This window comes from Cyberlindnera jadinii (assembly GCF_001661405.1).
Source record: "Cyberlindnera jadinii NRRL Y-1542 unplaced genomic scaffold CYBJAscaffold_2, whole genome shotgun sequence".
Classification (NCBI taxonomy): domain Eukaryota; kingdom Fungi; phylum Ascomycota; class Saccharomycetes; order Phaffomycetales; family Wickerhamomycetaceae; genus Williopsis; species Williopsis jadinii.
In genome coordinates, this window is record NW_017963653.1 from 1025256 (window position 1) to 1051347 (window position 26092).

Below are 26092 nucleotides of genomic sequence, written 5' to 3' on the forward strand. Positions count from 1 at the left end.
GGTGCATTATACTTTGGTTTCATGTTCATGAGAATAATCAGAATTCGTTATGTTGCCTGGTTCGAGAAGTATGACTATGTCTTGTCTGCTGCGTTAACCGCGGGTGTTGCCTTCTCTGCCATTATCATCTTCTTTGCTGTTCAGTATCATCCAAAGGATATCAATTGGTGGGGAAATACCGTCATTGGTACTGGAGTTGACGGTGGTGTTGGACAAGTGGCTCTCTATGACATCTCAGATACTGAAAGAGGTTACTTTGGGCCAGAAATGGGCCATTATCCGACGGCATGAAGACGTCACTTTACGTAAAGATCCAATACATAGAAAAACAGTGCCAATTAAAAAGAGTTTTAACAGTGTGTAGTACCAACATTTATAGCATAATGTGCAAAAGGTGTGGTAGAACCACTTAGGAGTTGAGTAATCACTTTTTGAGACCCCCATATTCACCATGGAGTAGAATATCGTCCCCTTTGGGACACCCCTCAAACATCGAGAGGTCAGAGGGTTGGAACATTGACATATGAGAATATCTAAACGTCATGATGTTTGAACATCCAGTGGAGGAATGGCCTGTCTTCCATGCTGAATAGGATGACAGCAAATAACTCACACTTTTATCCTTATATTTCGCCTCTGGTCTTATTTCATCAACAGTAGCATATGATGTGTAGTTACTTGCATTGTCTTTTGGGAAAGAATGGAGGAGGACCTTTGGTTCATTTCAACCAATCAAACAAGACTCATTTCAAAGGACTTCAACTCAAAACTCAGTGTCTCCACTTTACTTACTCAAAAATATGGTGCTAATAGTGTCAGAGATGGGGAGATTTCCATGTATTGACACAGTGGAAGAATGATGTGATTTCGAACGGCACTTTTCAATAAGTGAGATATCCAGAGAGATATTCGAGAGGAGACATGTCATGCATCGTGTAATATAGTGGACGATCTTTAGAAAGCACCCGGTGTGAATGCTGAAATTGTCCAAGTGACATCTCTCCCACGGAGAGTGCTGATTTGACATGAGTTTGCTAAAGAGCTGTTATGAGGTTAAGGAAAAATCATCGGATGCATTTACCTGTGCCTCGAGTTGTCAACATGCATGTTGTTTTGCTGTTGAATCTTGTTGATGACAGGCCCTAATGGACGATATTTCATAGAATGACACTCATTACGTTTGCTGCTAGCGAACGGCGTAAAGGTTACAGGTTTTACGTACATTGATAAGATGGAGCCCTTTCGTATTGAACCTCAAAGACGTTTATCTCAATGTACAGCGTGATAAAACGTACTCAGAACTGTGGTGGTTAATGTAAAGCGTTAACTCCTTAAGATGCCTTTCGCTTAATTGACGCAGATCCACGCCTGCGATTTGCAACTTTTGACTCCACTGTACATACACCACTGTGTCGTTACATACTATGATATTGAGGAAGAGAGTATTAATTGAAAGTGATGATAAGATCATATCAGCTTATCTGAACTGATATGACGGGATTCCACCACTTTCTAGCGTGTTCCCCTTTTTGCTATAACCCCAAAACTTACTATAAAGAAAGACCAGTTTTCCCTTTAGAAGTGTCGAGGTATGAAGCCGACTATATAGTAAGAATTAGCATCAACAGGTTAGCCGGTTATGAGTTACGACTTAGGAGAATACTCAGAAAAGGAAGCTTTCGATAATAAAAGCTTCACAGAGAAAGGAGTCGGTACTTCCAAGGTAATTGATCTTTCTCCCTCTGAAAACAGTTCTTACATTGACCAAGTTGACAAAACTTTTGGCCAAAAGGTCTGGGATGAGAATAAAGTCCTTGAATATTACATTGGTCTTTCTCCAGAAGCCTTGAATTTGTTATTGGAGAAGTGCGGTCATGGGTACTCAACTACAGAGAGCGATGATTTAAGTGATGACGTGAAGTATGTGCTGGATAAGATCATCAACATGAGTGACAAAAGTACACTCGAAATATTTCAAGCAACAATTGAGGATCATCAGAATGATGTTAATTTTCCTATCGAAGATTGGGGGTTCATCAATGACTTTGTCAATGGAAACCTGGATATTCAAGAGCCTATGGTGAACTTTAGGGCAAAGCTTACAGCTACCTTGTTCCATTATCATTCGATCTACCCAGAAGTTCGTTCTATCACAGATATGTTTGAGGACCATGATTCTTGTGAGACCATCAGATCTTACACACTAGCCATAATTTGGGGCATTGTTGCTGGAGGAATCAATGAATTCTTTTCCCATAGACAGCCTTCTATTGTGTTGTCATCACCAGTTGTTTCAGTCTTGATGTATCCATGTGGTAAAGCTTGGGGGTACTTCATGCCAAATGTGTCGGTTCCTTGGTTTGGTGGTAAAATACCTTTAAACCCTGGGCCTTATAGCTACAAGGAACAGATGTTTGCAAGTGTTATGAGCAGTGTTTGCGGCTCTTCGGTGTACGTCACTTCAAACATTGTTACCCAAAGAATGTTCTACAAGAACAAATGGGTTGACTTTGGATTTCAATTTCTTCTTACTATGTCTACACAATTTATTGGCTTATCCTTTGCTGGGATCTTAAGAAAGTTCTGTGTGTATCCTGCAAGATCTGTTTGGCCAACTCTTCTTCCATCACTTGCCCTTAACAGAGCCCTTTTGAAGCCTGAGAGAAAAGAAGTCATCCATGGATGGAAAATTTCACGCTACAACCTCTTCTGGATAGTGTTTGTTAGCATGTTTTGCTATTTCTGGCTGCCAAATTACGTCTTTGGTGTCTTGAGCACCTTCAACTGGATGACTTGGATTGCCCCAAACAACTTCAACTTGGCTGTTGTTACTGGAAGTGTTTCAGGCTTAGGTTTGAATCCAATTCCAACATTTGACTGGAATGTTGTCTCTATGCTTATAGACCCTTTGGCTACCCCATGGCTGACTATTTGGAATATGTACTTGGGAGCATTTCTTGGGTTCTTCATCATCATTGGCGTGTATTACTCCAACTATTCTTGGACAGCATATCTGCCAATTAATAGCAATGGTATTTTCACCAATACAGGAGAGAGGTTTGATGTGACTGAGATCATCACGGATGGACTTCTAGATACAGAGAAGTATCAAAACTATTCGCCGCCATTCTACACTGCTGCAAATATTGTCATTTACGGGGCATTTTTTGCCCTATATCCATTGGCATTCTTCTACAACTCTTATAAAGAATGGTTCACAATTAAGACAGCGCTGAAGATGTGGCTTTCTGGATACCAAGAGTCCATCAAGGGGTTTAGTTTCAAGTCATTCTTAACAACCGAAGGTGATACCTTTAAGAACTTTAGAGATCCAACTTCTAGAATGATGAGAAAGTACAAGGAGGTCCCGGACTGGTACTATGTGACCATCTTGATTATTGCCTTCATTCTTTCTATCCTCACTGTTGAGGTTTATAAAGAAACCAAGACACCGGTTTGGGGCCTGTTCTTTGTTTTGGCAATCAATTTTGTCTTTCTGATCCCATTCTCTGTCTTGGTGGCTACAACAGGTGTTCAATTCGGCTTAAATGTTCTTGTTGAGCTGATTGTCGGATACGCTCTTAGTGGGAATGGAATTGCCTTGATGACGTTGAAGGCATTCGGTTACAACATTGATGGACAGGCTGATGGTTTCGTGAGCTCATTGAAGATTGGACACTATGCTAGGATTCCTCCTCGTGCTATCTTCAGGGCTCAGATCATTGGTACTTTCATACAGTGTTTCGTGAGTTTGGGAGTAGTTAACTGGTCAATGTCCAATATTGAAGATTTCTGTCAACCACACCAATCTTCCAAGTTTACATGTCCATCTGAAAGGACCTTTTATTCTGCAGCGGTTTTCTGGGGTACCATCGGTCCAAAGATTGTCTTTTCCGGATTGTATCCAACAATGCAATATGCATTTTTGATGGGATTTGGTATTGCTCTTGTTTTCATTGTAATGAGACGCTTTGGTGGTAAGAGTACCTGGTACAAGTACTTTGGAAAACTGGAACCAACAGTGATAATTGGTGGAATCCTTTCAACTTATGCCCCATACAACTTGACTTATCTGACAGGTGCCCTTTATTTTGGATTTCTCTTCATGTACTACATTAGAAGACGTTATGTTGCATGGTTCGAGAAGTATGACTATGTTATCTCAGCAGCTCTTTCAGCAGGTGTTGCATTTTCTGCGATCATTATCTTCTTTGCAGTTCAATACCATGCGAAGGACATCAATTGGTGGGGTAATACGGTAATGTACGATGGTGTTGATGGTGGTGCTGGACAGGTGGCATTATATGACATTTCTGCTACTGAGAGAGGTTATTTCGGACCTGAGAGGGGTAATTATCCAACAACGTAGAACTACTTCATTTTCTTATTGTCGCTGAATAGATTATTAGTTAACCTATGAATACTAACAGCTATATATGCTTACTTTATTGTATACATATGCTAGGATAGTCTCAGATAATATGTCAAGACCCCCATGTGTAACAGTGGGCTGATTGATACTGTGCCAAATCAGGAGCATCAATGCTGATAAGAGTCAACATCTTCTGTATAACTTTTATACAGAACTTTTTCTATTGAGAGGGGGAGATATAATATTCTACTCCCAGCTAAAGCTACATCATCAACTTCAGCAATAAACTGACTAATATCATTCACCGAGCAATACGCTTCACCTACTGAACAATCAAGTACATGATTAAATAGAGAAACTGAAAAAGAGAGCATGTGGCTATCCCATGCTATTTGAACTTATTTCTTCTCGCTAGCAACAGCTTTTTCCAAGTCCACAGTCTCACGGTGCTCAGTCGAACTATTGTCACGAGACTCAGTGCGCTCAACGATATCATCCTCCTTACTTTCTGCATCAACGATATCGTTATCCTTAAGCTGTGCAATGTCAGATCTGTCAGGACAGAGCTGAGCACCTTTTCTTCCGATGAGGTACCAAGGCAGGTCAAACAACTCTTCCATACTCTCCAAAGATCTTCCAGAGATTTCTGGAAGGAAGAACCATGCCCAGAACAAACCCATAAGCAACATAGCAGAGCCCATAAAGAACGTCCCACCTGGAGTAATTGTAATGAGCATGGATGGCATAGCCTTTGTGGTGGAGTATTGGTGGATATAGTGCCATGCCATGATCATAGCAGTACCAATATTACGAACACCCAAAGGTAACATTTCAGCGTTGATCAAGTATTGAATGGAATTCCAGCCCATTGTCCAGCCGACACCTGACATGTACAAGGCTGCTAGAGCCGCATAACTGGCTCTACGAGCTGAATCGGAAACAGTGGAACCTTCTTCACCTCCATTAGGAACAATGATCATGTAAATAGCAAAGAACAGAGTTGATAACAATTGAACCGTAATACCCAGGTAAAGAGCCCTCTTTCTTCCAAAGTAATCAATGATGAAGAAGGCACTAATGTATGCCGAAGTAAATTTCACGACACCTAAGAAACAAGAGTACAATAATCTATCATTACCTTGGACTCCAACAAGACCAACCAAATCAGGCATATAAACAGTGATACTTCCTGCGAAGGACCATTGGCCAAGGATTTGTGCAGTCAGCGCAAGTAGAATACGGTAACGGACAGATTTGACTAAGAAGAGCTCTTTGAAAATACCGAGAAGTGTGTACTTACCTCTTGCCTCTTCTTCAAGAGCTAACTGAGCTTGGATATCATGGATCTCTGATTGAACGTATGCATGGTCTGTTGGAAGGTGTCTGATCTTTGACAACATCAAAGCAGATCTTTCGACTCTGCCACGTTTGACCAACCATCTTGGTGATTCATAGCAGAAAAGACTTCCGATGAACAATAGACCAGCCAAAACGATTTTGAAAGCAGTTGGAACGATCCATTGCTGGTCTGAGTCCGGATCCATATTAACTGCACAGCCGTAATTGATAAAGTTAGAGAGGAAAGAACCCACGTACACGGCACCAGCAAAGATACAGTTGGTCAAACCACGGATGTTCTTTGGAGAAATCTCTGAAAGATAACAAGGGCCTATAACCACAGTTTGACCCACGCAGAAACCTTCAAACAGTCTCCCAACGTGTAGTTGACCAACAGACTGAGAAGTTATCTGAATAACAACTGCGATAATCCAGCCAATACAGACACCTTGAAGAGTTCTAATACGACCGAATCTATCAACAAGAACCATAGCCAGCAATGACCCACCAATAGAGCCGACAAGAACCATAGAAGTAATGTTAGACGCCAAATCAGCCAACTGCTCCGCAGTAGCGTCAGGATTATTCAAGCCAAATCTTTCAATGAAGGGCTCCTTAACAACGAGACCACCAATATAACCTTCATCGTAACCACGAGCGCAACCGAGAATACCAAAGACAAAACAGGCAATGTATAGAGTTCTATTAAAGATCTCTGGTGGAGCACCTTCCGTGCTGTAGTATTTGCCGAAAAACCTCTTCACTGGAGAGAAGATGTTGGACATTTGTGAAGTTGATGTTTGATGAGAGGCTAAGAACAACCAGACAGGAGAAACACGAATTAGATGTCCTTTTATAGACCAACCTGTCAAGACAATCCATACGTTCACCAGACCATCTGGTCTGACATAGACGATTTCTCCACCACGTCGTCACCTAACCAGTCAACTGCTTCATAACAGAGAAGTCTTCTGTGGTTTTGTGAGTACGATGCAGACTGTACAGACGGTTCCTTGAACTGTACGAGGTTCATACGCAGGATGGTGGGGAGAGCGGGCTACAATGGTATGATGTGGTAAGACCGATGACCACACTGTCTATGTCCTGATATGTATCTGCTACCTTGTACTCACCAACAAATAACACAGAATAGCCAAGAACAGTGTCTCAGTTAACGTGTAAAGCCAAACGTACGAGGTGTCTTGGTTCTTGTCCTAAGACCTCTTTCAGTATTGGCATTAGCATATTCGCTGTGCTTTTGAGGTCACGTCTTACTCTTCACATCAATGAGTCAAACAGTGTGGGGGTGGACTTCTACCATCAGAGACTCAGTTTAGTGTCTGTTTCTTGACATCAAAATGAGAACAGGGTTGGACCCTGATGTCGGCGAAAGCAAAACAAGGTTTCAACGCTTTTCAATGCAGGCACATACCTTCACAAATGCCGACAGTATAAGTTATAGCCTTAGAGAGAACGAATTGTTTGGAAGTTAGCGTAGAAAAAGATCTAAAGATTCCCCAAACATTCTACACGATGTAACTCTCCACTGTATTGACTGTGTGTGGGGTTTTAGTCGTGCTACTCACATGGAAAGTAGGCATCTGTTAACTTTTGAAGGATGTGAGACTATGCATACGGAAGACTGCCACCACACTTTTGATGGAAAAGGAAAAGAGATTCAGTGAGATTCGAATTTGGTTAACACATTACTAAAGAGGGGAAATCGAGCTTTGTGGAGGCATCCTTGCTTGGTATTGCAATAATCAGCATGACTTTGACGGTAACCCGTCTTTCTACGGAAACCCTGAGGAGAAACTAAGCGTTGTCCATGTTCAGTACACGTAAAGATCAGGCAATGAAAAGGAAAGCCCTAGAGATGAGCCATCCGTTACTTTGAGGCTTGAATTGCGTGTATTATTTCCTCTATTGGTGAGCTTAAGAGCATGCAAAAGCATTTTTATTCCTTTTTCTCTTGACTCTAACTGGTGGGTTGAACTTACCCAGAAGGATTAACTGCGAGTGTCAAACATTAAAGTGTATCAAATATGATAGGACATTTCAACCAAGTACCCAATCATGCTGAGATTAGACGCATTACAAAGATTCTACTCTGGTTTAACACAGCCAATTAATTCACCAAAGGAATCTCTCATAAACACTGACCTTATGGACTCATGGCTTTAGTGGTACAGTTGTTGGGTTGTTACAGTTCCACTTATAATGACGTATGCATATTCATATCAACCTGGAAAGTGGTGGAATATTTGAATCATCACAATCATAAGGGGGGCCCTGAAGGGATAATTCAAAGTCAAATCACCTGGTTTCGGGTGTCCAGGACCCTTTGGGCTTACCGATCATTGCGTGTGTTGTCCAAGAGTCAAGAACATCGCGTATATGAGAAACTGGAAAACTTTTGTTTGAACACCTGTGGCAGCGACCCAACATCCACCACCACTTGAAGACATCCCGCATTTTTACGAGCCAATGTTTCTTTGACATTATCAAAACTGTAACCCCTCAAAATGGAGATATGAAGGTGTTATTGGACAAGGTAATCACAGCACGTTGGCTTTTCGTAATTCAACCACCATAGAAGACTTCTTGAACAGCAGCTACAATTACACAACAAGAAATCAATATTTAGGGAACACTGGGGGAGGGGAGGAGGTACCATTCCCCAAGTGCTCGAAGCCCCATAAATGTCCATACGCTTACAGAGAACATTTGTTTCTTCCAGTGGACTTGAAGAAGTTTGTAGTTACACGAACAAGGGAAAAAGGACAATACCGTTTTATGTCGCCAACGGGAAAATGCAGGTGTCAAAGAATTGAAATAAACCTCCACCATGAGATGAATGTTTGTAATGAGTGATTGTTGTGGTGGATGGCCAACTTCAGACGGTGAACCAAGGATGTGAAAAGTCATAGATATTTCCCATAAGTCAACAATCAACGTTGACAGCTTAAGAATAGATGAGACCTACTGCATGTTGTTATCAGCAGAATTTGGGAGCTAATCAAGTTGCAAGTTCCACTCTTCAGAATGTCAAAGCCAAAAAAAAAGAGGTAATCTTGGAGTTAATATTCGCCTATCATAACTCTAAAACAATCAAAATATCCACCAAACCTTTCCGTTCCTTCGCTACCGATAACCTTTACCGATTTCGCTATCCGCTCCGTTACCGGTTCTGGTCTTCACCGTTCACGGCATACCACTCCTAAGGCTCAGATACGTTGGTATCTAATTTGAACAGGGCATTTGCAGCACTATATTCAAACACGTTACGGAAAAATAAGGCGCTAATTTCTTCCCTTTTAGTCAACGTCCTGTTGTTTCATCGAGTGGAAAGCAAATGTATCATCAACCTTGCCGTGCGGAAAAATTTTTTTATAAGCCCGATTTGTGAACTCATGGCTTGCGCGTCATCGGGATATTCAGATTGGGCCTACAGAGTTGGTTTACCTATTTGTCTCGAACCCTTGTAGACATTTCAGTTATAAACTTGGAGACTCTCATCGTCGTCATCTTTGAACCACACAAGTGGGAAAGTGTCTGGGTATGACAAACTGTGCGATATTTCGTAGTTTCACGAAGCTCTGTGACGCAAAGTAGGGTGTAAAGGTGTACTTCAACGTGCACTGGCCGCGGTGGTACTTTGAGCCTTTCCAAAGACGAGTATCGGACATGCTGCTATACGAGGCTAGATAGCGGTTATGTATAATTCTCGGTGCATACCGGTTAGAAAAAAAATAGCCTAAAGACAACAAAACTGTTCATTAGCCCACAAAGAGATGCCAAATGACAGGTTTTACCTTTCAAGTATCAAGACACGGTGATTGAAAAAGGCAAAGATCCTTATAGTTGCCACATGTAGTTTGTTCGGAAGACCTTTGTTGGTCAACATCACCAGTCTCCCCGCACAATACAAGACAATGCAGTTACCGTGAGACGAGGAGTAAAAAGCCCAAAGCAGACATATAGAATGGTCTCCACAGGCTGAGCGTTTTCTCTCATACGGGTTTGTTGAACAGCGGACGTGAGAACTCCAGAGGAATTGTTGAAGTTGATGAAGGTGAAAAAAGAGAGGCATTCCTTCCGGGATTCTACGGCGACGTACAGTGTACCTGTTGTAGCATTTTACGCGCAGAAGAAAAATACAAGGACGAGGCACTGATCCGAAATTCTCCGGAACGTGCGCAAAACCAGCACAGATAGACACATCCAGACATCATTTTGTGCCTTGGACATGGCGACACTGTACACACAGTGAAACACCATAGATTGAAGACGGCACTCCAGAGTCGAGACGTGTGGGCGTTCCCTTCCGCTAAAGAGAATAACGCAATATGAGTCATACCTCGGAGCTTTTTTCCACCAATGCATCGTTGTTTCTTTTTTCACGATGCTTTCATACCGTATGGAAGTGTCAAAAAATCTGATGTTTTGGTTCCGTTTACCCCAGAATTCGCAATCGCTTTGTTCTCTATGGGCATCTGGAACTTCACCAAAATTTCAACGTGTTTGTCTGATGCGAGTGAGCCAAGCATGCTAAATATGGTTTGCGCAGCAGAAAACATCAAAGCTTATCCGACATATGGAGCCAGGGAACACGGTAGACGCCACACCAGCGCAATGCAATTCAAGGCAACAGTTAATTGGCTGCGCGTGCCTAACAGTTGGGTTTTTTATCGTTTATCGTCTAGAGAGATCAATCGAACCTTGCGTAACTGACCATTGACACCCCCTTCTCAATCCAAAAGCAACGCACCTAATAACTTTCTTCAGCTTAATTCCAGTCGATGATTCATCTTCTTCAATCACATGGCACCACCTATTCCCCCCCCCCCTTGAACGCTTAGCCCGTCCTGTACATTGTGATGGTTGTTGGTAGGCATATGCGCGAGACGCCCATTGGCCGACTACGGCTGTCTGAAGCCTAGGGCACGGACACCCGGCTTTCTCCTTCTGCCTAAATCGTCTTTTGGGCTTGTTTTTCGCCCGCTCCTCTGTTTCTTTGGCACCAAAAGTCGTAGCAGAAAACCTGCACCCGGTGGTTGTCGTCCAGTTTCGTTCCTAATGTCCAAACAAAAATAAAAACTGCTTTTGTCCTTTCAATCGCTTCGAAATCTCTCTAACATTTCAAGACAAAGAGACTTAAGTTTAACCCTGTCCTCATTTCTTTTTTTTTCCTACCCGAGGGCTTTCCCCTGTTTCTTACTCATCCTGTGTCCCCTCTTAGAGCGTTTTAATATAAATAGAAGCACAGGTCCCTCTCTTCACCTACAAGACCTTTGACAAGATGCTTTCCAAGAGATCCTCTAGACTTGCGAATCTCATCTCCGCTAGATATTCCATCAAGACCATGACAATCTCAAACACCCAAGCTGCTGATGGCAGACGTTACTCCACAACTGTGGGTGCCAGTGGAGCATCGACGACAAGAGACACGACGATAGGTTCCGTTAACCAGTACCCAGATGAGTGCATTATGAAGGAGCCTATTGGTGAGGCTGCTCGTGCAGCCATCAATGTTGCAAAGGCCACAAGACTCTCTGCTGTTGGCCCAATTGAGTGTTCTCTCAACGGTTTCCAGCTGCTGAACTCTCCATTGTTCAACAAAGGTTCCGCTTTCACACTCGAGGAGCGTGCTGCGTTTGGCCTCGAAGGTTTGTTACCTGCCCAGGTCAACGACCTTAATGCCCAAGTTGAGAGGGCTTACAAGCAATTGTGCTACTTGAAGACACCATTGGCCAAGAACGACTTCTGTTCGTCAATGAGAGTGCAGAACAAGGTTCTGTTTTACGAATTGGTGAGAAGACACATTAGAGAGCTGGTTCCAATCATCTACACACCAACTGAAGGTGACGCCATTGCTGCCTACTCCCACAGATTTAGAAAACCAGAAGGTTGCTTCCTCGATATCACAGATCCAGACTCCATCGACCGCAGACTGGCCAACTTTGGTGAAGATAAGGATGTTGACTACATTGTTGTCTCTGACGGTGAAGGTATCTTGGGTATTGGTGACCAAGGTGTTGGTGGTGTCCGTATTGCCATCTCTAAGCTTGCCCTTATGACCCTTTGTGGTGGTATCCACCCAGGTAGAGTCATCCCAGTGTGTCTTGATGTTGGTACCAACAACAAGAAGCTGATCACCGATGATTTGTACATGGGTAACAGATTCCCAAGAGTCCGTGGTAAGGAGTACGACGACTTTGTCGACAAGTTTATCCAGGTTTTGAAGAGAAGATTCCCATCTGCAACTCTTCATTTTGAGGATTTCGGTGTCACCACTGGTCGTCCACTCTTGCAAAGATACAGAAACGAGTTGGCTTGTTTCAACGATGATATCCAAGGTACCGGTGCTGTTGTTATGGCTTCCCTCTCTGCAGCCTTGAAGCACACCAACCGTAACCTTTTGGACTCCCAAATTGTCATCTACGGTGCTGGTTCCGCCGGTTTGGGTATTGCTGATCAAATCGTCAACCACATGGTTACACACGGTGCCACTGTCGAGGAGGCCAAGTCTAAGATTCACGCTTTAGATATCAGAGGGTTGATTCTCAAGTCCATGAAGGAGACCTCCACTCCAGATCAACACTCTTATGCCGATGAAGATGCTGATTGGGAGGGAATCGACACAAAGTCACTGTATGAAGTTGTCAAGAAGATCAAGCCAACTTGTTTGATTGGATGCTCCACACAAGCTGGTGCATTCACGCAGCAGATTGTGCAAGAGATGCACAAGCACAACCCACGTCCAATCATCTTCCCATTGTCCAACCCAACAAGACTCCACGAGGCTGTTCCAGAGGACTTGATGGCCTGGACAAACAACGACGCCATGGTTGCCACCGGTTCGCCATTCAAACCTGTCGATGGATGGGTCATCTCGGAGAACAACAACTGTTTTGCATTCCCAGGTATCGGCCTGGGTTCTGTTCTTTCGAGAGCCAAGATCATCTCAGACAAGATGATCTCTGCCGCCGTGGACCAACTGGCTTCCCTGTCCCCATTGTCCAAGGACCCTAAGGCTGGTTTGCTTCCACCATTGGAGGTCATCAACGACACTTCTGCCAAGGTTGCTGCTGCTGTCATCCTACAAGCACTGGACGAGGGCCTTGCCCGTATCGAGGACGAGGTGCAGCCAGGCAAGGATGAGTACGTTACTGTCCCAAGAGACTTTGATGCCTGTGTGGAGTGGGTGAAACAGCAGATGTGGAAGCCAGAGTACAGACCAATGGTGAAGGTGGAACACAGACACGATATCCACACGCATCAGTTCTGAGCACATTGGAACAACGGCATTTGCTCTCTCGTCTCTTCTACACACCAGAGGCTGAGATTCATAACATGAAAAACAACACAATAGGAACGGTTAATAGTATTGTCATTATATACATTCACACACTGGGTTATCATCATATCTCATCACCGTAGTAACGCGGGAAGCAACAATAGCGTATGAAAGGCCGGTTCTAGAACAGAGCGTTGTGCTTATTTTAAAACGCGACGCGACGTCCCGGGCACAGACATCCGCACACACACCCGCACACCACGTCAAATTCCATATTGTTGGTGCATAGGAAGCGAGTCGTGGCATACATAAAATCCCTGAAGAAAAGAGTTGGGGAGTTTTGTTTGAGCTGCTTTCCTTACCCAGTGACTGTGCTCATTTGAACGATCCCTCAATGAACATTCTCGGAAGGCTGCTGAGGAACAAGCGATCACGTCACCTTGTTACCGGGGCTGCTGCTCTTGTGTGTTGCATCAACTTTTACCTCTCAGTGTACTCTGTTGCAGGGTTTCAGGCCCAGCGATTCGGCCAGATTCTCAAGCTCACCTCCAAGGACGAGTCGCACTACCTCGAGGTGTCGAGTAAGCACTTGAACAGGCTGCCTGCGGATGCATCTCTAAGGGAACAGCTGCAATTCCAGTACCCATACGACTCTAGCATCAAGATTCCAAGGATCATCTGGCAGACGTGGAAGTATCCACGAGATGATCCACGGTTCGAACGACAATTGCTACAGCATTCACAAAGTTGGATTGATCTACACCATGACTATGCTTATAACTTGATTCCCGACGAAGCGTCTGATGACCTGATCAAGTCCCTCTATGAATCAATACCACAGGTTTACGATGCCTTTGTATCGTTGCCGAAGGCCATTTTGAAGGCTGACTTCTTCAGATATCTGATACTGTTTGCCCGCGGGGGGATATACTCAGACGTTGATACCGTGCCCTTGAAGCCGGCAAACGTATGGGTCTCAAACAATGAAACTATTTATAACGATGTCAATGACGCGGGCCTCGTCATTGGAATCGAAGCAGACCCAGATAGGGACGACTGGAATGTGTACTACGCAAAGAGAGTGCAGTTCTGTCAATGGACAATACAGAGTAAGCCAGGACACCCAATGTTGGGCGAACTGATTGCTAACATCACCGAGACTACCCTAAGGAAGAAACGCGATGGAACTCTTTCCATCATCTCTGGAAAGGACGCAGGCGCAGACATCATGAACTGGACTGGGCCTGGTATCTTCACGGACGAGATATTCACGTACTTCAACGACTTGATCAAATTGAGACCCAATGTCCATATCACAAACCACACTCCTGTTAATAAGTACAACACCGGCTTGGACATTACCAAAGACGGTGTCGATTGGAGATTCTTTACCCTAATGGAGCAAGCTGTCGTGTTTGATGATGTGCTTGTCTTACCAATCACCGGGTTCAGTCCCGGTGTCGGCCATATGGGATCAAAACATCTGTCGCATGAAGATGCCTATGTCCACCATATGTTTGAAGGAAGCTGGAAACCTGAGAATGAAAGAATGAAAGGTACAGTCTCACGTCACCGAAAAGATTGATGATTCCATTATGTACACACTTATTCGTCCAAGTTCTTAATGATGAGAATATAACATACAAATCTACTAAACAAAAAACATCGGAATAGTAATAATTAGAGACCAGAATGGTGGTACTTAGTAGTTATGATAGTTAATAGTAATGACACAGACCCTTATTGTATAGTACATTATCAGAGAATGACACATGACGATTTCTTCTTCTTTGTCTTCTTGTGCTGTTGGACATTCTGCTGAGCCGCAACTTTCCCCAATGGCTTGGCCTGCTGAGTTGCTCGTTGCGATGCATACGATGCCTGACGTTGTGACTGTTGATTGTTGTGCAACTGGCCAGCCTGTGACATCTTTCTCTGCTGATTCTGTTGTAATACGTTTGTAGAGGACAGGTTCGACGTCGATTGCATTCTCGAGTCAGGGTTAACCGGCTCACTCTCGCTACGCATGATCTGTCTGACAACGTCAATGAACGCTTCGTCAACATTGGTCTTGTGCAGTGCAGAGGTTTCGTAGAAGGGCACTCTACCCCATTTCTCACTGATTGCAATGCCATCTTCCGGTTTGAGTACGCGCTCGTTGACGAGATCGCACTTGTTCCCAACCAGAACCATTGGAACGTTAGTGGAATCCTTTATACGCAGCACCTGTTCTCTCAATGCCAGCAGTTCTTTCAGCGACGATTCATCGGTGACGGAATACACCAAGATGAAGCCCTTGCCTGATTTGATGTATAGCTCTCTCATCGCGGTGAACTGGGCGACACCGGCCGTGTCCAGGATCTCAAGGTCACACGCGCGTCCGTCAACTTCAATCTGCTTTCTATACGAGTCCTCAATTGTGGGATCGTAGGTGTCAATGTACACACCTTGGACAAATTGTACCGTGAGACATGACTTACCCACACCTCCTGCTCCTAAAACGACAACTTTATAGTCTATTTTTGAGGGGCATTGCAGGCCCTTTTGTTAGTAACGGTCAATAGCTGGCAAAAGATGGAGGGACAAGACATAAACACACAGACTCAGGATGTAGACACATGGTGCAGACAAAGAGACGTTTGTGTGGATATGTCTCCTGTGTACATTGAAGACTAACCTCTCATATTTTCTCTATCTCAATTGTGAAGCGCTTGCCGTTCTTATTTGTCCCCTTTGTCTCTTTTCTGCGTCTTTTTTGTTGATTAATACAATGTCCGCTTTCGATGCAAACGAAGTCTAGTCTCAGCTCTATAGAATATGTAGGAAAGGGATTCTTCACACGTCTGTCGATCTTTAAAGTTTATAAAGCGGCAGAAAGTGGTTGTCTGGGGGTGTTGATTTATGTCTTGAATCGAAATTTGAAACCTTCTCCTGGCTCCACTGTCCAAAGGATTTTTATTCAGATCGAAAAGGGACAGACAAGACAACAGCAGAGAAAAAAATCACGAAAAAAGACAAAACCCAGCTAACCGCGGGCATGAGATCTCAATCTGCAAGGAGATCCAGGAGAAAAGCAAAACATACCACAACACAGCGTGCGCATACCATGTTGTATCTTGTGGTCGCTTGAGTTGTGCGGTGGAGTTTTTGTTCAGGTTCTCCACCAATTATCAATCTCTATTTGTCCAATGTATTCCAGTTTGGAGGACAAATTGTCCTCGCTATGTACATGCATTTATATCACCCTTTATATACGAAGTCAAGACTGTTATTTCTTCATCTGCTTGACGATTGCGGCACGAACGCTGGATTCAGATGCCTTCCACTCATTCTTAACCGTGTCCCATGGAACTTGTTTGAAAATTTGGTTCAACTTGAGATCCTTAGCGTTCAGCTTCTCCAGGAGCTCAGTCACCTTCGCTTGAACTTCCTCCTCGCTGGCAACTGGAAGTTGTTTCAGATAGCCTTGGATGACTTCAATCTCATCTTGTTCCTTTTGAGCCAACTCCGGTCTCTTCAGCTCGGTGTACTCCTTTATAGAGTCCCTTCTCTGCGAAATGGCCTTGGAAAATAGCTCGTACAATAGAAACTCAGTGTGTTGCGACTCTTTCGTGTCAATCTCCTTGTTCTTGATCAGGGACAACAAGCCCTTGACAGTATCCTTCTTGAGAGCATTCTTCTCCTTCATAGCCGTTTTCAAATCGGTCTTCAAGAGACTCACGGTGCTCTTATAAGCCGTTGAGCTTTGGAATCTAATAAACTGACGTGGCACAAACATCCTTCACCTGGTGTGATCTCAGTGTCTTGTTAACATTAACCTCGAAAGTGGCCCTGAAGTTCAGATGTCTTTTTTCAAGACAGAGGACAAGTCTCGAAAAACATATTCGGTTAGCACACGCTACAGACAGCACCGGGATGAATACTTTTTTGATCTATATATACTGCGATGGGGATTAGCTACTCTCTTTCTCCAGATATTCTGTCCACAGTGATACAAAGCTCTCCCTGGAGTTGACTCTACTGCTGGTGTTATGCGACAACCCTGCCTGCAATTTCTGTTCGTCGTTCCATCCCAGATAGTTAGAGATCAACTGTAGGACCTCAAACTTCTTCGTATCCCCTCTTGGAATGGTCAGGAAAGAGATGAACAAATTGGTCACTAACTCCTTGTCAACTTGTTCAGATGCACTGTTCTTCTTAATCAGTTGTAATGCCTTGGTCAAATGCTCGTTTAGGATAACAGCTTCGTGACGAAGCTTACCTATTTGTAGTTGCTTCTCTTTCAACTCTTGTTCCAGCTGAGGAATTCTAGCACAGTCATCTCTCTGTTTAGCGTTCAGATTGACCAATTCTTCGTACTTATCACTTGATGATTGTAACTCGGTTTGTAAAGCATTGAGGGATTCAACGTGCTTTTCAGAGGAGACTTTGAACTCGTTTGAGAGTTTCTCGTACTTCGCCTGAAGCTGAGATCTCTCATTCAAATGTGATTCTCCATCAGCCTCGAGCTGTTTGATCACTTTGTTGAGCTCGGATATTTGGTCTTGTAACGTTGTAATCTCGTTGTTCAACGACATATTAACGTTCTTGTTGTTCTCAATAGTGACAATGTACTCCTCGTTGGACTGTTTCAAACGTTCCAATTGACTGGACAGTTGACGGTTTATGCTCTCGAGTTGAGATTTCTCACTCGTATAGCCCGAATCCTTTGAATCGTACTCTGATCTCAAGTTTCTCAACTCTGCACTCAATCTATCACATTCGGCGTTTAGATCGTGACCTTCAGTCTTTAAAAGCTCCACAGTCTTGGACAATTCACTGTTCTCCTTCTCAAAGTGTTGTGACTTTTGCTTCAACTGGAAGTTTTGCTTTTCATATTGCTCTAGTTGGTCCTTTGTCTCTTCAAGTTCCAGTTCGTGTTCCTTCATCTTCGTAAACACAGATTTCATCGACCCGATCCTTGCGAGCAAAGCATCATACTGGACCTGAATCTTTTCCTTGGACTCCTTAGTCTGTTCCAATTCCTTCTGAAGCTGTTCAACACCCTCATTGGCCAACCTTAACTTTGATACCTCCTCTTCCAGTTCTTTTACTCTTGAATCATCAGAGACACCCTCAGACACTTTCTCCTCAGTTTGCACTCCCTGGTCTTGAGAACTTGGGCTATCCACTCCAGTCTCTTGTAGTACTTCAACTTCCTCGGCAACCTCCTCACCACCATCCACCGCAGTCGGGCCATCTTCACTTGTGATAGCTTCCTCTGCGTTTTCCTCAGCAGCGCTCTCTTTTGTATGCGTGTCAGGTTGTGACTCGTGTACTGCGGTTTCAGCCTTCGCATGCTTCTTGTTCTTATTATTGCTATTCTTCTTCTTAGCCATTGTGAGTCTCCTTAGTAGCAAAATAAGGGGTCTGGCGTTAAAGTTGAAGGGTAATTTATGGTCTCAGTTTCTAAAGCTTTGACCTTGTCTCGGTGCTAATTTCATTCAGACGACAAAAAGGGACAGTTTGGACAAAACGTCCTCACAAGGACAAAAACAAAAAAAAAAACACACTAAGACAGAACACTTGGGACTACACAAAAAACGACACAGACAGTTCAGAGAAAGCAATTAACGCCAAAGAGGACAAACAAAAAAAAAAGTTTCGCGTACCGCGTTCTCTTCTTTCAAGACAAACGAAGGGGACTTTCCAGACCAAAGGAGGAGAGATTGGGACATTGGGACTAGTATCAAGATGGTGGATATAAGACAGTTCTTTGGTAACTCAAAGGGGTCTAAGGGGTCTAAAGTGAGTATCACAGATGTGGTTGTTTCTCTTGATTGGAGTACTAATACGTTCCTCTTCACCTTTTATAGAGATCTGCAGAGACCGTCAAGCAAGCACCACCCAAGAAACCAAAATTGACAAAGTCCAAAGACCAAGACTTTGTTGTGTTGGATGACGACTTTGATGATGACGATGCTGCGTTTGACGACGACGATGATGTTGAGTTCTTAGAAGAATTGAGTAGTCTGCCAAATGAGAAGGCCACCAAAAGAGGTACTCGCTCGTCAACGGCAAAGACGAAAGCCGCTTCGCCAGTGAAGACTTCTAAACCACCCGTGGAATCACCTCAGAAGAGAAAGACCGTGACTCATACTGAAGAGGTACCAGAAGAGACACCAAAGAAGTTAAGGACCTCTGATGCAAGAACAACACCTAAGAAGACCCCTTCAAAATCAGCGTCCCAATCAACCGGTATCACTGCAATGGATGTGCTTGCAAAGATTCCTGATGCCGAGTTACCAGAGGATATACCGACAGACAAGGGCACCTTCAACTATCAACAGTTCAAAGCTCGCCAGGCGGACGTTGCACATGCCCCTACCAATCTTGAACTGCCTGTTGGCGCTCCAAATTGTCTAACCGGCCTGACCATGGTGTTCACAGGTGTCATGCCCAACCTGGGAAGAGAAGATGCGGAGGCATTGGCGAAGCAGTATGGTGCCAAAGTGACCAAGTCCATATCTGGAAAGACCTCTGTTGTTGTCATTGGCGAAGAAGCGGGCCCGTCAAAAGTCCGTAAGATTAAGCAGCACAAGATCAAAGCCATAGATGAAGACGGCTTCATTCAACTCATCAAGGGAATGCCGGAAGAAGGCGGTGATGGCGATGCGGCAGAGAAGGCACGCATTAAAAGAGAAGAAGAAGAGAGGAAGGCTATGGAGGAATCAGCCAAGTTAGAAGCACAGGCTAAGTTAGAGGCTAAACAGAGAGAAAAGGCCATAAAGGAGGCAAAGGCGTCTGGCAAACACCTAAAACCATCCGAATTGAAATCTGACGATGAGAAGTTATGGACTGTTAAGTATGCACCAACAAGACTAGACCAGCTGTGTGGTAACAAATCAACAATCGAGAAACTGAAACAATGGTTAATAGACTGGCCAAAGAAATTCGGGAACAAGAAGCCAACAAAGGGAGAGACTGACTTCCGTGCTGTACTCATCCATGGACCACCAGGGATTGGAAAAACCACAGCAGCGCACCTAGTTGCTGAATCCCTGGGATACGACGTGATTGAGCAGAATGCATCTGACGTTCGTTCACAAAAGCTGTTGAACAGTAAGATTGGTGGTATTTTGGACAACACCTCTGTTGTTGGTTATTTCCACCATGAGACACCAAACGATACTGAGAACAAGAACAAGTTCTGTATCATTATGGATGAGGTCGATGGTATGTCCGGAGGTGATCGTGGTGGTGTTGGCCAGTTGGCTGCGTTTGCAAGGAAGACACAGGCCCCAATGATCCTTATCTGCAATGACAAGTCATTACCAAAGATGAGGCCATTTGATCGTGTTACTTTAGACCTACCCTTCAGAAGACCAAGCGCACGTGAGATGAAATCCAGGTTGATGACTATTGCACTAAGGGAGCACATCAAGCTAGATCCAAATATCATTGATAAACTAGTGGCAGCAACCAGCAACGATATCAGACAGATCATTAATCTGTTATCCACAGTGTCCACGACGCAAAAGTCCATTGACTCTTCCAACACAAAGGATATCTCCAACGCATGGCAGAAGAACATTGCACTGAAGCCGTTCGATATCATTCCAAGACTGCTCAACAGACAGTCGTGGATGGAGAATGGACCTTCGCCATTATACAAGAAGATGGAATGGTACTTTGACGACCATGCCTTTGTTCCACTGATGATGCAAGAGAACTACTTGAACACCAGACCAGCAAATGCACCAAGTAAAGTGAAACACTTAGAATTGATTGCCGAAGCTGCAGACACCATCAGTCTTGGTGATCTTGTCGATAAGAGAATCCACAGCTCGGAGCAGATGTGGTCGTTGATGCCACTGCACGCAGTGATGTCCACTTTAAGACCTGCCTGTCTCATCTCTGGCCAAGCTGGGGGCCGTATAAATTTCAGTGCCTGGCTGGGTCAGAACTCCAAGACTGGCAAGTATCAGAGACTATTGACAGAGCTGCAATATGACACCAGGCTGAGGACCGGCACTGATCGTGTCGAGTTCAGACTGGAGTATATTCCAGTACTGGTCAAGAAACTGTTAAAGCCTTTAGTTGCGAGTGCTGAGAACATACCAGAGATCATTGAGACCTTGGACTACTACTACCTCTCCAAGGCAGACTGGGACGTGCTAATGGAATACACAATTGGTCCAGAGACCACAGCTCCTCTGCTGAAGAAGATTCCAACAGCTACAAAGTCCAAGTTTACTAGGAAGTATAACAGTGAAATCCATCCAGTGGCTATATTCAGACCTGGAATGACAGAGACGACGAAGGGTAAAAAGGCAGCAGGTTCAGCAACACCAAAGGAGGAGGAAGATACGCCTTTGGAGGAGGAGGAGCCTGATATTGTGGAAGAATTTGACGAATAGAAACTGGGGGTATCCGTGTATAATATCACTATAATGAAAGCCGGAGTGCTAACTGCTTACGTAATACATCATCAGCAAATTTTTCGTACCCGATTTGCTTATGTAAGCAGCTTACATAAGCACAGACCACATCATTACATAATCAACTACCATCCTCCGGTAGGGGGCGCAGTAGCACCGACTGGCAGAAAAATCCACAACAACAGGGAAACCCTACACAGCCAAAGCAGAGAGAACAACAACAACAACATACACACAACACAGCGAATCTGAGGTGTTTTGGACGCTGGAAGTTGCTGAATTGATCTGTTGGAGTGCAATTCTGGCTGAAAGTACTTGAACAATGTCCGCACCACCGTTGCTACGGGTTCCAGTAGTGAACAAGAACTCGAAATCACCAAAGCTGAAGCTGCCCCAGTTGGCTGTCAAAACCACACAACAAGCACACTCACAAGCACCGGTGCAGTGCCAGTCGCAGTCACAGTCACAGTTACAATCACAGGCACAGTCTCAACAGCACACATCGTCACGGAGACCTTTGGAGAGGCCACTACCATATATTGATACGCATGGCTCCAGTTCTAATAACTCGTTGAATTCCACTGTGACGAAGCTTGCACAGTTAGATGTCTCTGACGTACCAACCCCGTCCACTGTGACCAGTGATGCGAGTATGGGGCTGTTCTCTGCAGAGATCATGGCTGAGGTTGACCACCCATGCTCCAGCGCAGCCAGCAAACAGTGTCCATCACAATATGGCGACGATTCCCATACCCTCCAGGTTAAATACAAGGACGTTGACGAGTTGGACGCTGATGAATGGACTCTTGTTCATAAGCGTGGCGAAATCATCGAACTCGATGTGCTGGGTGAAGGAGCTGGTGGTAGTGTCAGTCGATGTCGTCTTAAGAACGGGTCAAAAATATTTGCCCTGAAAACAATCATATCTGATAATTGTGCAGATACCCAGAAGCAGATACTACGAGAGTTGCAATTCAACAAGAGTTGTAAGAGCCCGAACATTGTGAAGTACTATGGGATGTTCTTAAACGAGGCAAATGCCTCGATCTGTATCTCAATGGAATACATGGGTGGGAGATCACTGGATGCCATCTATAAAAAGGTGAAGAAACGTGGTGGAAGAATCGGCGAGAAGGTTTTGGGTAAAGTTGCAGAGTCTGTGCTTCAAGGATTGTCGTATTTACATGAGAATAGAATCATACACCGTGATATCAAGCCACAGAACATCTTGTTGGACTCTCATGGCCATGTGAAGCTGTGTGATTTTGGTGTCTCTGGCGTCGTTGTGAATTCGCTGGCGACGACATTCACGGGGACTTCTTACTATATGGCTCCTGAACGTATCCAAGGACATCCATACTCTGTGACCTCTGATGTATGGTCCTTAGGACTCACGTTGCTGGAAGTTGCAAAGGGCCACTTCCCGTTGGACATCGACATCAATGGCTGCTCCCCAATCGAGGTATTAACGTTGATTATGACGTTCCAACCAAGGCTAGAAGATGAAGATGGTATCGTGTGGACTTTGGCATTTAGATCATTTATCGACTATTGTTTGAAGAAGGATCCCTCGGAAAGAGCTTCTCCAAGACAAATGTTGAAGCATCCATGGATCATTGGACAGAGCAAGAAGAGCGTGAATATGGAAAAGTTTGTACAGAAGTGTTGGGAAGATGAAACTAGTGGGGAATAAATCAAGAAAGGGGAGTTCAAATTAATGTGCTTATGATTTTAATCACTTATTGATTGTAGAATGCTATTTGGTTACGCAGATAAAGATCTTAAACAAGTCATTCAAAGATTACAGAAGCTTCATCCTAAGAGCTGGAAAGAATGTTGGTTCTCGACACATCACAAGTTCTCTTGTGGTCTTGTAACTGGCCATTGATACTTTCCAGGACCTGTGAAGATATAGCCATGGTCAGCCAAGTACTGCTTCAACTCTTCAGGACCACGGGATCCATATGGATACAACTCTGGAGATGGTCCCTCTGGAGATTCCAAATAGTTCAAGAATGGAGTGAACAACTTCCAGCTGACATCCAACTCATCATCTCTAACAAAGTTCGAATGGTCTCCTTCAAGGGCATTCTTGATCAATGATTCATACGCCTCTGGGATCCAGAATTGTTGGTATCTCTTGGAGTAGGTCAGGTCCAAATCAGAGATTTGGGAAGTGGTTGCCAAACCCGGTGTCTTTGCATTCAACTTGATGTAAACAGCCTCGTTTGGCTGGATTCTGATAACCAACTCATTTGGAGGCATATCTTCAAAGATTCCCTTTGCAACTTGTTTGTATTGAATTCTGACTTCAACCTTACCTTCATTCAAGGCCTTACCGGCTCTCATGACAATTGGAACACCGTCCCATCTTTCATTCTCAATGTGTAACGTCATGGCAGCAAAGGTAACAGCCTTAGAGCCTGGCTTGACAGTCTCATCATCGACATACGCAGGCTTGGAACCATCCAATGACTTTGTATACTGGCCAATGATGATATCCTTCTTATCAATTGGGGCCATTGCCTTCAACACCTTCACTTTTTCATCACGGATAGACTCTGGATCAAAAGAAGCAGGTCTGTCCATCGTCAGCAGGGTCAACACCTGTAGCAGATGGTTCTGCATAACATCTCTGATGATACCAATGTCGTCAAAGTAACCACCACGGCCTTCTGTACCAAATGGCTCCTTGAATGAGATTTGGATGGACTTGATGGACTCCTTGTTCCAGGAGCTGTTGAGAATTTGGTTACCAAATCTTAGCACGAACAAGTTCTTAACCAGCTCCTTACCCAAGTAGTGGTCAATTCTGTAAATCTCCTCCTCAGTGAACAACGGCGACAGTTGTTTCTGGAGCTCTGTGGCAGTTTCCAGGTCTCTGCCAAATGGCTTCTCCACGATGATTCTCGTTATACCGTTAGAAGCGTACACGTTCTCCTTCAGCTCCTTGGCCACTGTGATGAACACCGAAGGTGGCAACGCCAGGTAGAACAGTCTGTGAGGCTCCTTGACGCCTCTCTCCTGCTCAAACGCTTCAATTGACTCGTTCAACGTCTTGAACCCTTCAGCCTTGTCGTACGGACCAGAGATGTACGACACCAACTTCAAAAACTCCTCAACCTTCTGCTTTGACTCCTCCGTCGTGGTCTTGAAGTGCCCCTTGATTCTGTCGTGGAGCTCCTCAGACGTCATCTGTGAACGAGCATACCCGTAGATCTTGGTAGAGGACGACAGATATCCTTCTCTGTAGAGACCGAATAGTGCTGGGAACGTTTTCTTCTTCGCCAGATCTCCAGACGCACCAAACACAACAATCACTGTGTTCTCTTTGAATTGAGTTGCCATCTTTGCTTCTTCAATGGTGATATTGTAGCTGTTGTAAATTAATCCGATGAGCTAAGAGTGAACAAAATGGGACAAATGGACAAAAAAATTTGGTTGCTATGCTCGGGTTATCAGCACCTTCTTTTATACAGAAATTTGGGACAAAAAAAATTCTTCCGAGGGTTAAAAAAAATCAAAATTGTGACACAAAAAAACCAGAAAAAACCCAAAAATTTGAAGGCAACCTTGGGAAATTTTCTGTGGACACTGAAAAAGCACTGCAAAAAGTTGTGATGCTTTCAAGACGGAAAATTAGTCGTTTTTTGGTATAAAGTTACAGACAAAAACGCCAACAAGTCAATTCTGTTTATAAAGCTTCAAGCTCAAACAAGCAAAGGTGTTTTATTTATTCGCAAATTCGACGCACTTTTGCCCCCTTTTTTATATTTCCAACAGCCCGTGGCGAAAATAAACCAAGTGCAGTTGAAGCGATGATAAGTCGTAGGAAGCGGAAAAAAATACACAAACGATAGGCAAGAACAGCGCTGGAGCGGGTTGGATTCCTCCGCCCAGTTTCCTCTGGTGAAAGGTGGTGATGCCCCCTGAGTGGGGGGAGGAAGGTGTTTTTTTCTCTCATTCTCGTTCAGGCTGGCTCGCTCGCTCGCGCTTTCTATTATTCTGCGCACGTGACTTGATGCAACGCTGCACCTCTTGATGCCGGAAAAACTATGTACACCGGAACAACTAAATCATAATCAGACAATAGACAATAGACCGTTTGGGCCATTGGGCTATTGTACGGGACGGGACAGGACTGGACTGGAAAAGGCCCTTGTTGTGTCCATTGGTGGTTGACCAAGGCTCACACAATGGCTCATCTGGTGAATCGACAACGAACACCACGATATCCGTGTCCTGCTGCTTCCATACGCTACCCCAAGTCACACACATACAACCACACGTCTGGACTTTGTAGCCTTCGGCTGGGTGATGTGCGCGTTTGGGACACAGGGGGCAGCGAGGGTGGACTTTCGTCCGATTTGTCCCAGACCGGTGCTTTGCAGGTTGGGCCACGCACGGACAAGACATAATGCACTCACATCATCTACAACGGCCATTCACAGGTGTGCTTCTATGTACGTTATCGATGTAATCTACATGGATAAGATCTGTTGCTCTCAGTGTTCATTCCATCAGGTGCACGCCGATATGCTTGGGCAATTGGACAAAGTCCACATTGGACATTGGCAACGGCTGTTTGGTAAACACCAGCTCAACGTCCTTCAGATCAATCTTCACGAAGATGTTGCAGTTTTGTAGATGTGAGTATAGGTT

General features: G+C 44.3%; 10 protein-coding genes across 10 annotated transcripts in view; 5 read left to right on the plus strand and 5 right to left on the minus strand.

Moving 5' to 3' along the window:
* Positions 1 to 4369, plus strand: part of CYBJADRAFT_193358 (small oligopeptide transporter) — a gene marked incomplete at its 3' end in the record, with an annotated part of 12476 nt that extends 8107 nt beyond the window's left edge. The window contains exon 2 of the mRNA XM_020217476.1: positions 3328 to 4369. Within this exon, the coding sequence (XP_020072614.1) occupies positions 3328 to 4369 (1042 nt within the window). The remainder of the gene's footprint in view (positions 1 to 3327) is intronic.
* Positions 4370 to 4770: 401 nt separating this feature from the next.
* Positions 4771 to 6495, minus strand: CYBJADRAFT_183185 (high-affinity glucose transporter of the major facilitator superfamily; the record flags this gene model as incomplete). The annotated part of the gene is made up of 1 exon (XM_020217064.1): positions 4771 to 6495. The coding sequence occupies one exon, from the start codon at positions 6493 to 6495 to the stop codon at positions 4771 to 4773; it is 1725 nt and encodes a 574-aa protein (XP_020072615.1).
* A 4467-nt stretch (positions 6496 to 10962) lies between these two features.
* On the plus strand, positions 10963 to 13050 carry MAE1 (malate dehydrogenase (oxaloacetate-decarboxylating)). The gene has a single exon (XM_020214434.1). It carries the CDS (start codon positions 11013 to 11015, stop codon positions 12999 to 13001), a length of 1989 nt encoding a protein of 662 aa, XP_020072616.1. The 5' UTR covers positions 10963 to 11012; the 3' UTR covers positions 13002 to 13050.
* Positions 13051 to 13117: 67 nt separating this feature from the next.
* On the plus strand, positions 13118 to 14744 carry OCH1 (initiation-specific alpha-1,6-mannosyltransferase). Its single transcript, XM_020214435.1, has one exon. The coding sequence runs from the start codon at positions 13405 to 13407 to the stop codon at positions 14593 to 14595; it is 1191 nt and encodes a 396-aa protein (XP_020072617.1). The 5' UTR covers positions 13118 to 13404; the 3' UTR covers positions 14596 to 14744.
* A 24-nt stretch (positions 14745 to 14768) lies between these two features.
* RSR1 (Ras family GTPase RSR1) lies at positions 14769 to 15694 on the minus strand (the record flags this gene model as incomplete). The annotated part of the gene is made up of 2 exons (XM_020216227.1): positions 14769 to 15526; positions 15688 to 15694. 2 exons carry the CDS (start codon positions 15692 to 15694, stop codon positions 14769 to 14771), a joined length of 765 nt encoding a protein of 254 aa, XP_020072618.1.
* Positions 15695 to 16201: 507 nt separating this feature from the next.
* Positions 16202 to 16816, minus strand: AIM41 (Aim41p). Its single transcript, XM_020214436.1, has one exon. The coding sequence runs from the start codon at positions 16786 to 16788 to the stop codon at positions 16279 to 16281; it is 510 nt and encodes a 169-aa protein (XP_020072619.1). The 5' UTR covers positions 16789 to 16816; the 3' UTR covers positions 16202 to 16278.
* A 104-nt stretch (positions 16817 to 16920) lies between these two features.
* RUD3 (Rud3p) lies at positions 16921 to 18388 on the minus strand (the record flags this gene model as incomplete). The annotated part of the gene is made up of 1 exon (XM_020217313.1): positions 16921 to 18388. One exon carries the CDS (start codon positions 18386 to 18388, stop codon positions 16964 to 16966), a length of 1425 nt encoding a protein of 474 aa, XP_020072620.1. The 3' UTR covers positions 16921 to 16963.
* Positions 18389 to 18643: 255 nt separating this feature from the next.
* On the plus strand, positions 18644 to 21484 carry RFC1 (replication factor C subunit 1). The gene is made up of 2 exons (XM_020217314.1): positions 18644 to 18797; positions 18866 to 21484. The coding sequence occupies exons 1-2, from the start codon at positions 18744 to 18746 to the stop codon at positions 21407 to 21409; spliced, it is 2598 nt and encodes an 865-aa protein (XP_020072621.1). The 5' UTR covers positions 18644 to 18743; the 3' UTR covers positions 21410 to 21484.
* A 622-nt stretch (positions 21485 to 22106) lies between these two features.
* Positions 22107 to 23123, plus strand: CYBJADRAFT_123519 (Pkinase-domain-containing protein; the record flags this gene model as incomplete). Its single annotated transcript, XM_020212487.1, has 1 exon — positions 22107 to 23123. The coding sequence occupies one exon, from the start codon at positions 22107 to 22109 to the stop codon at positions 23121 to 23123; it is 1017 nt and encodes a 338-aa protein (XP_020072622.1).
* Positions 23124 to 23281: 158 nt separating this feature from the next.
* CYBJADRAFT_176703 (glucose-6-phosphate dehydrogenase) lies at positions 23282 to 24778 on the minus strand (the record flags this gene model as incomplete). The annotated part of the gene is made up of 1 exon (XM_020216809.1): positions 23282 to 24778. The coding sequence occupies one exon, from the start codon at positions 24776 to 24778 to the stop codon at positions 23282 to 23284; it is 1497 nt and encodes a 498-aa protein (XP_020072623.1).
* Positions 24779 to 26092: the final 1314 nt, after the last annotated feature.

Excerpts from the sequence above, each read along its gene's own strand:
- MAE1 (XM_020214434.1), top strand. The coding sequence starts at position 11,013 with ATGCTTTCCAAGAGATCCTCTAGACTTGCGAATCTCATCTCCGCTAGA.
- OCH1 (XM_020214435.1), top strand. The coding sequence starts at position 13,405 with ATGAACATTCTCGGAAGGCTGCTGAGGAACAAGCGATCACGTCACCTT.
- AIM41 (XM_020214436.1), bottom strand. The coding sequence starts at position 16,788 with ATGTTTGTGCCACGTCAGTTTATTAGATTCCAAAGCTCAACGGCTTAT.
- RFC1 (XM_020217314.1), top strand. The coding sequence starts at position 18,744 with ATGGTGGATATAAGACAGTTCTTTGGTAACTCAAAGGGGTCTAAGGGG. Across the intron at positions 18,798-18,865 it reads AGGGGTCTAAGGGGTCTAAA|AGATCTGCAGAGACCGTCAA; the intron begins GTGAGTATCACA and ends CACCTTTTATAG.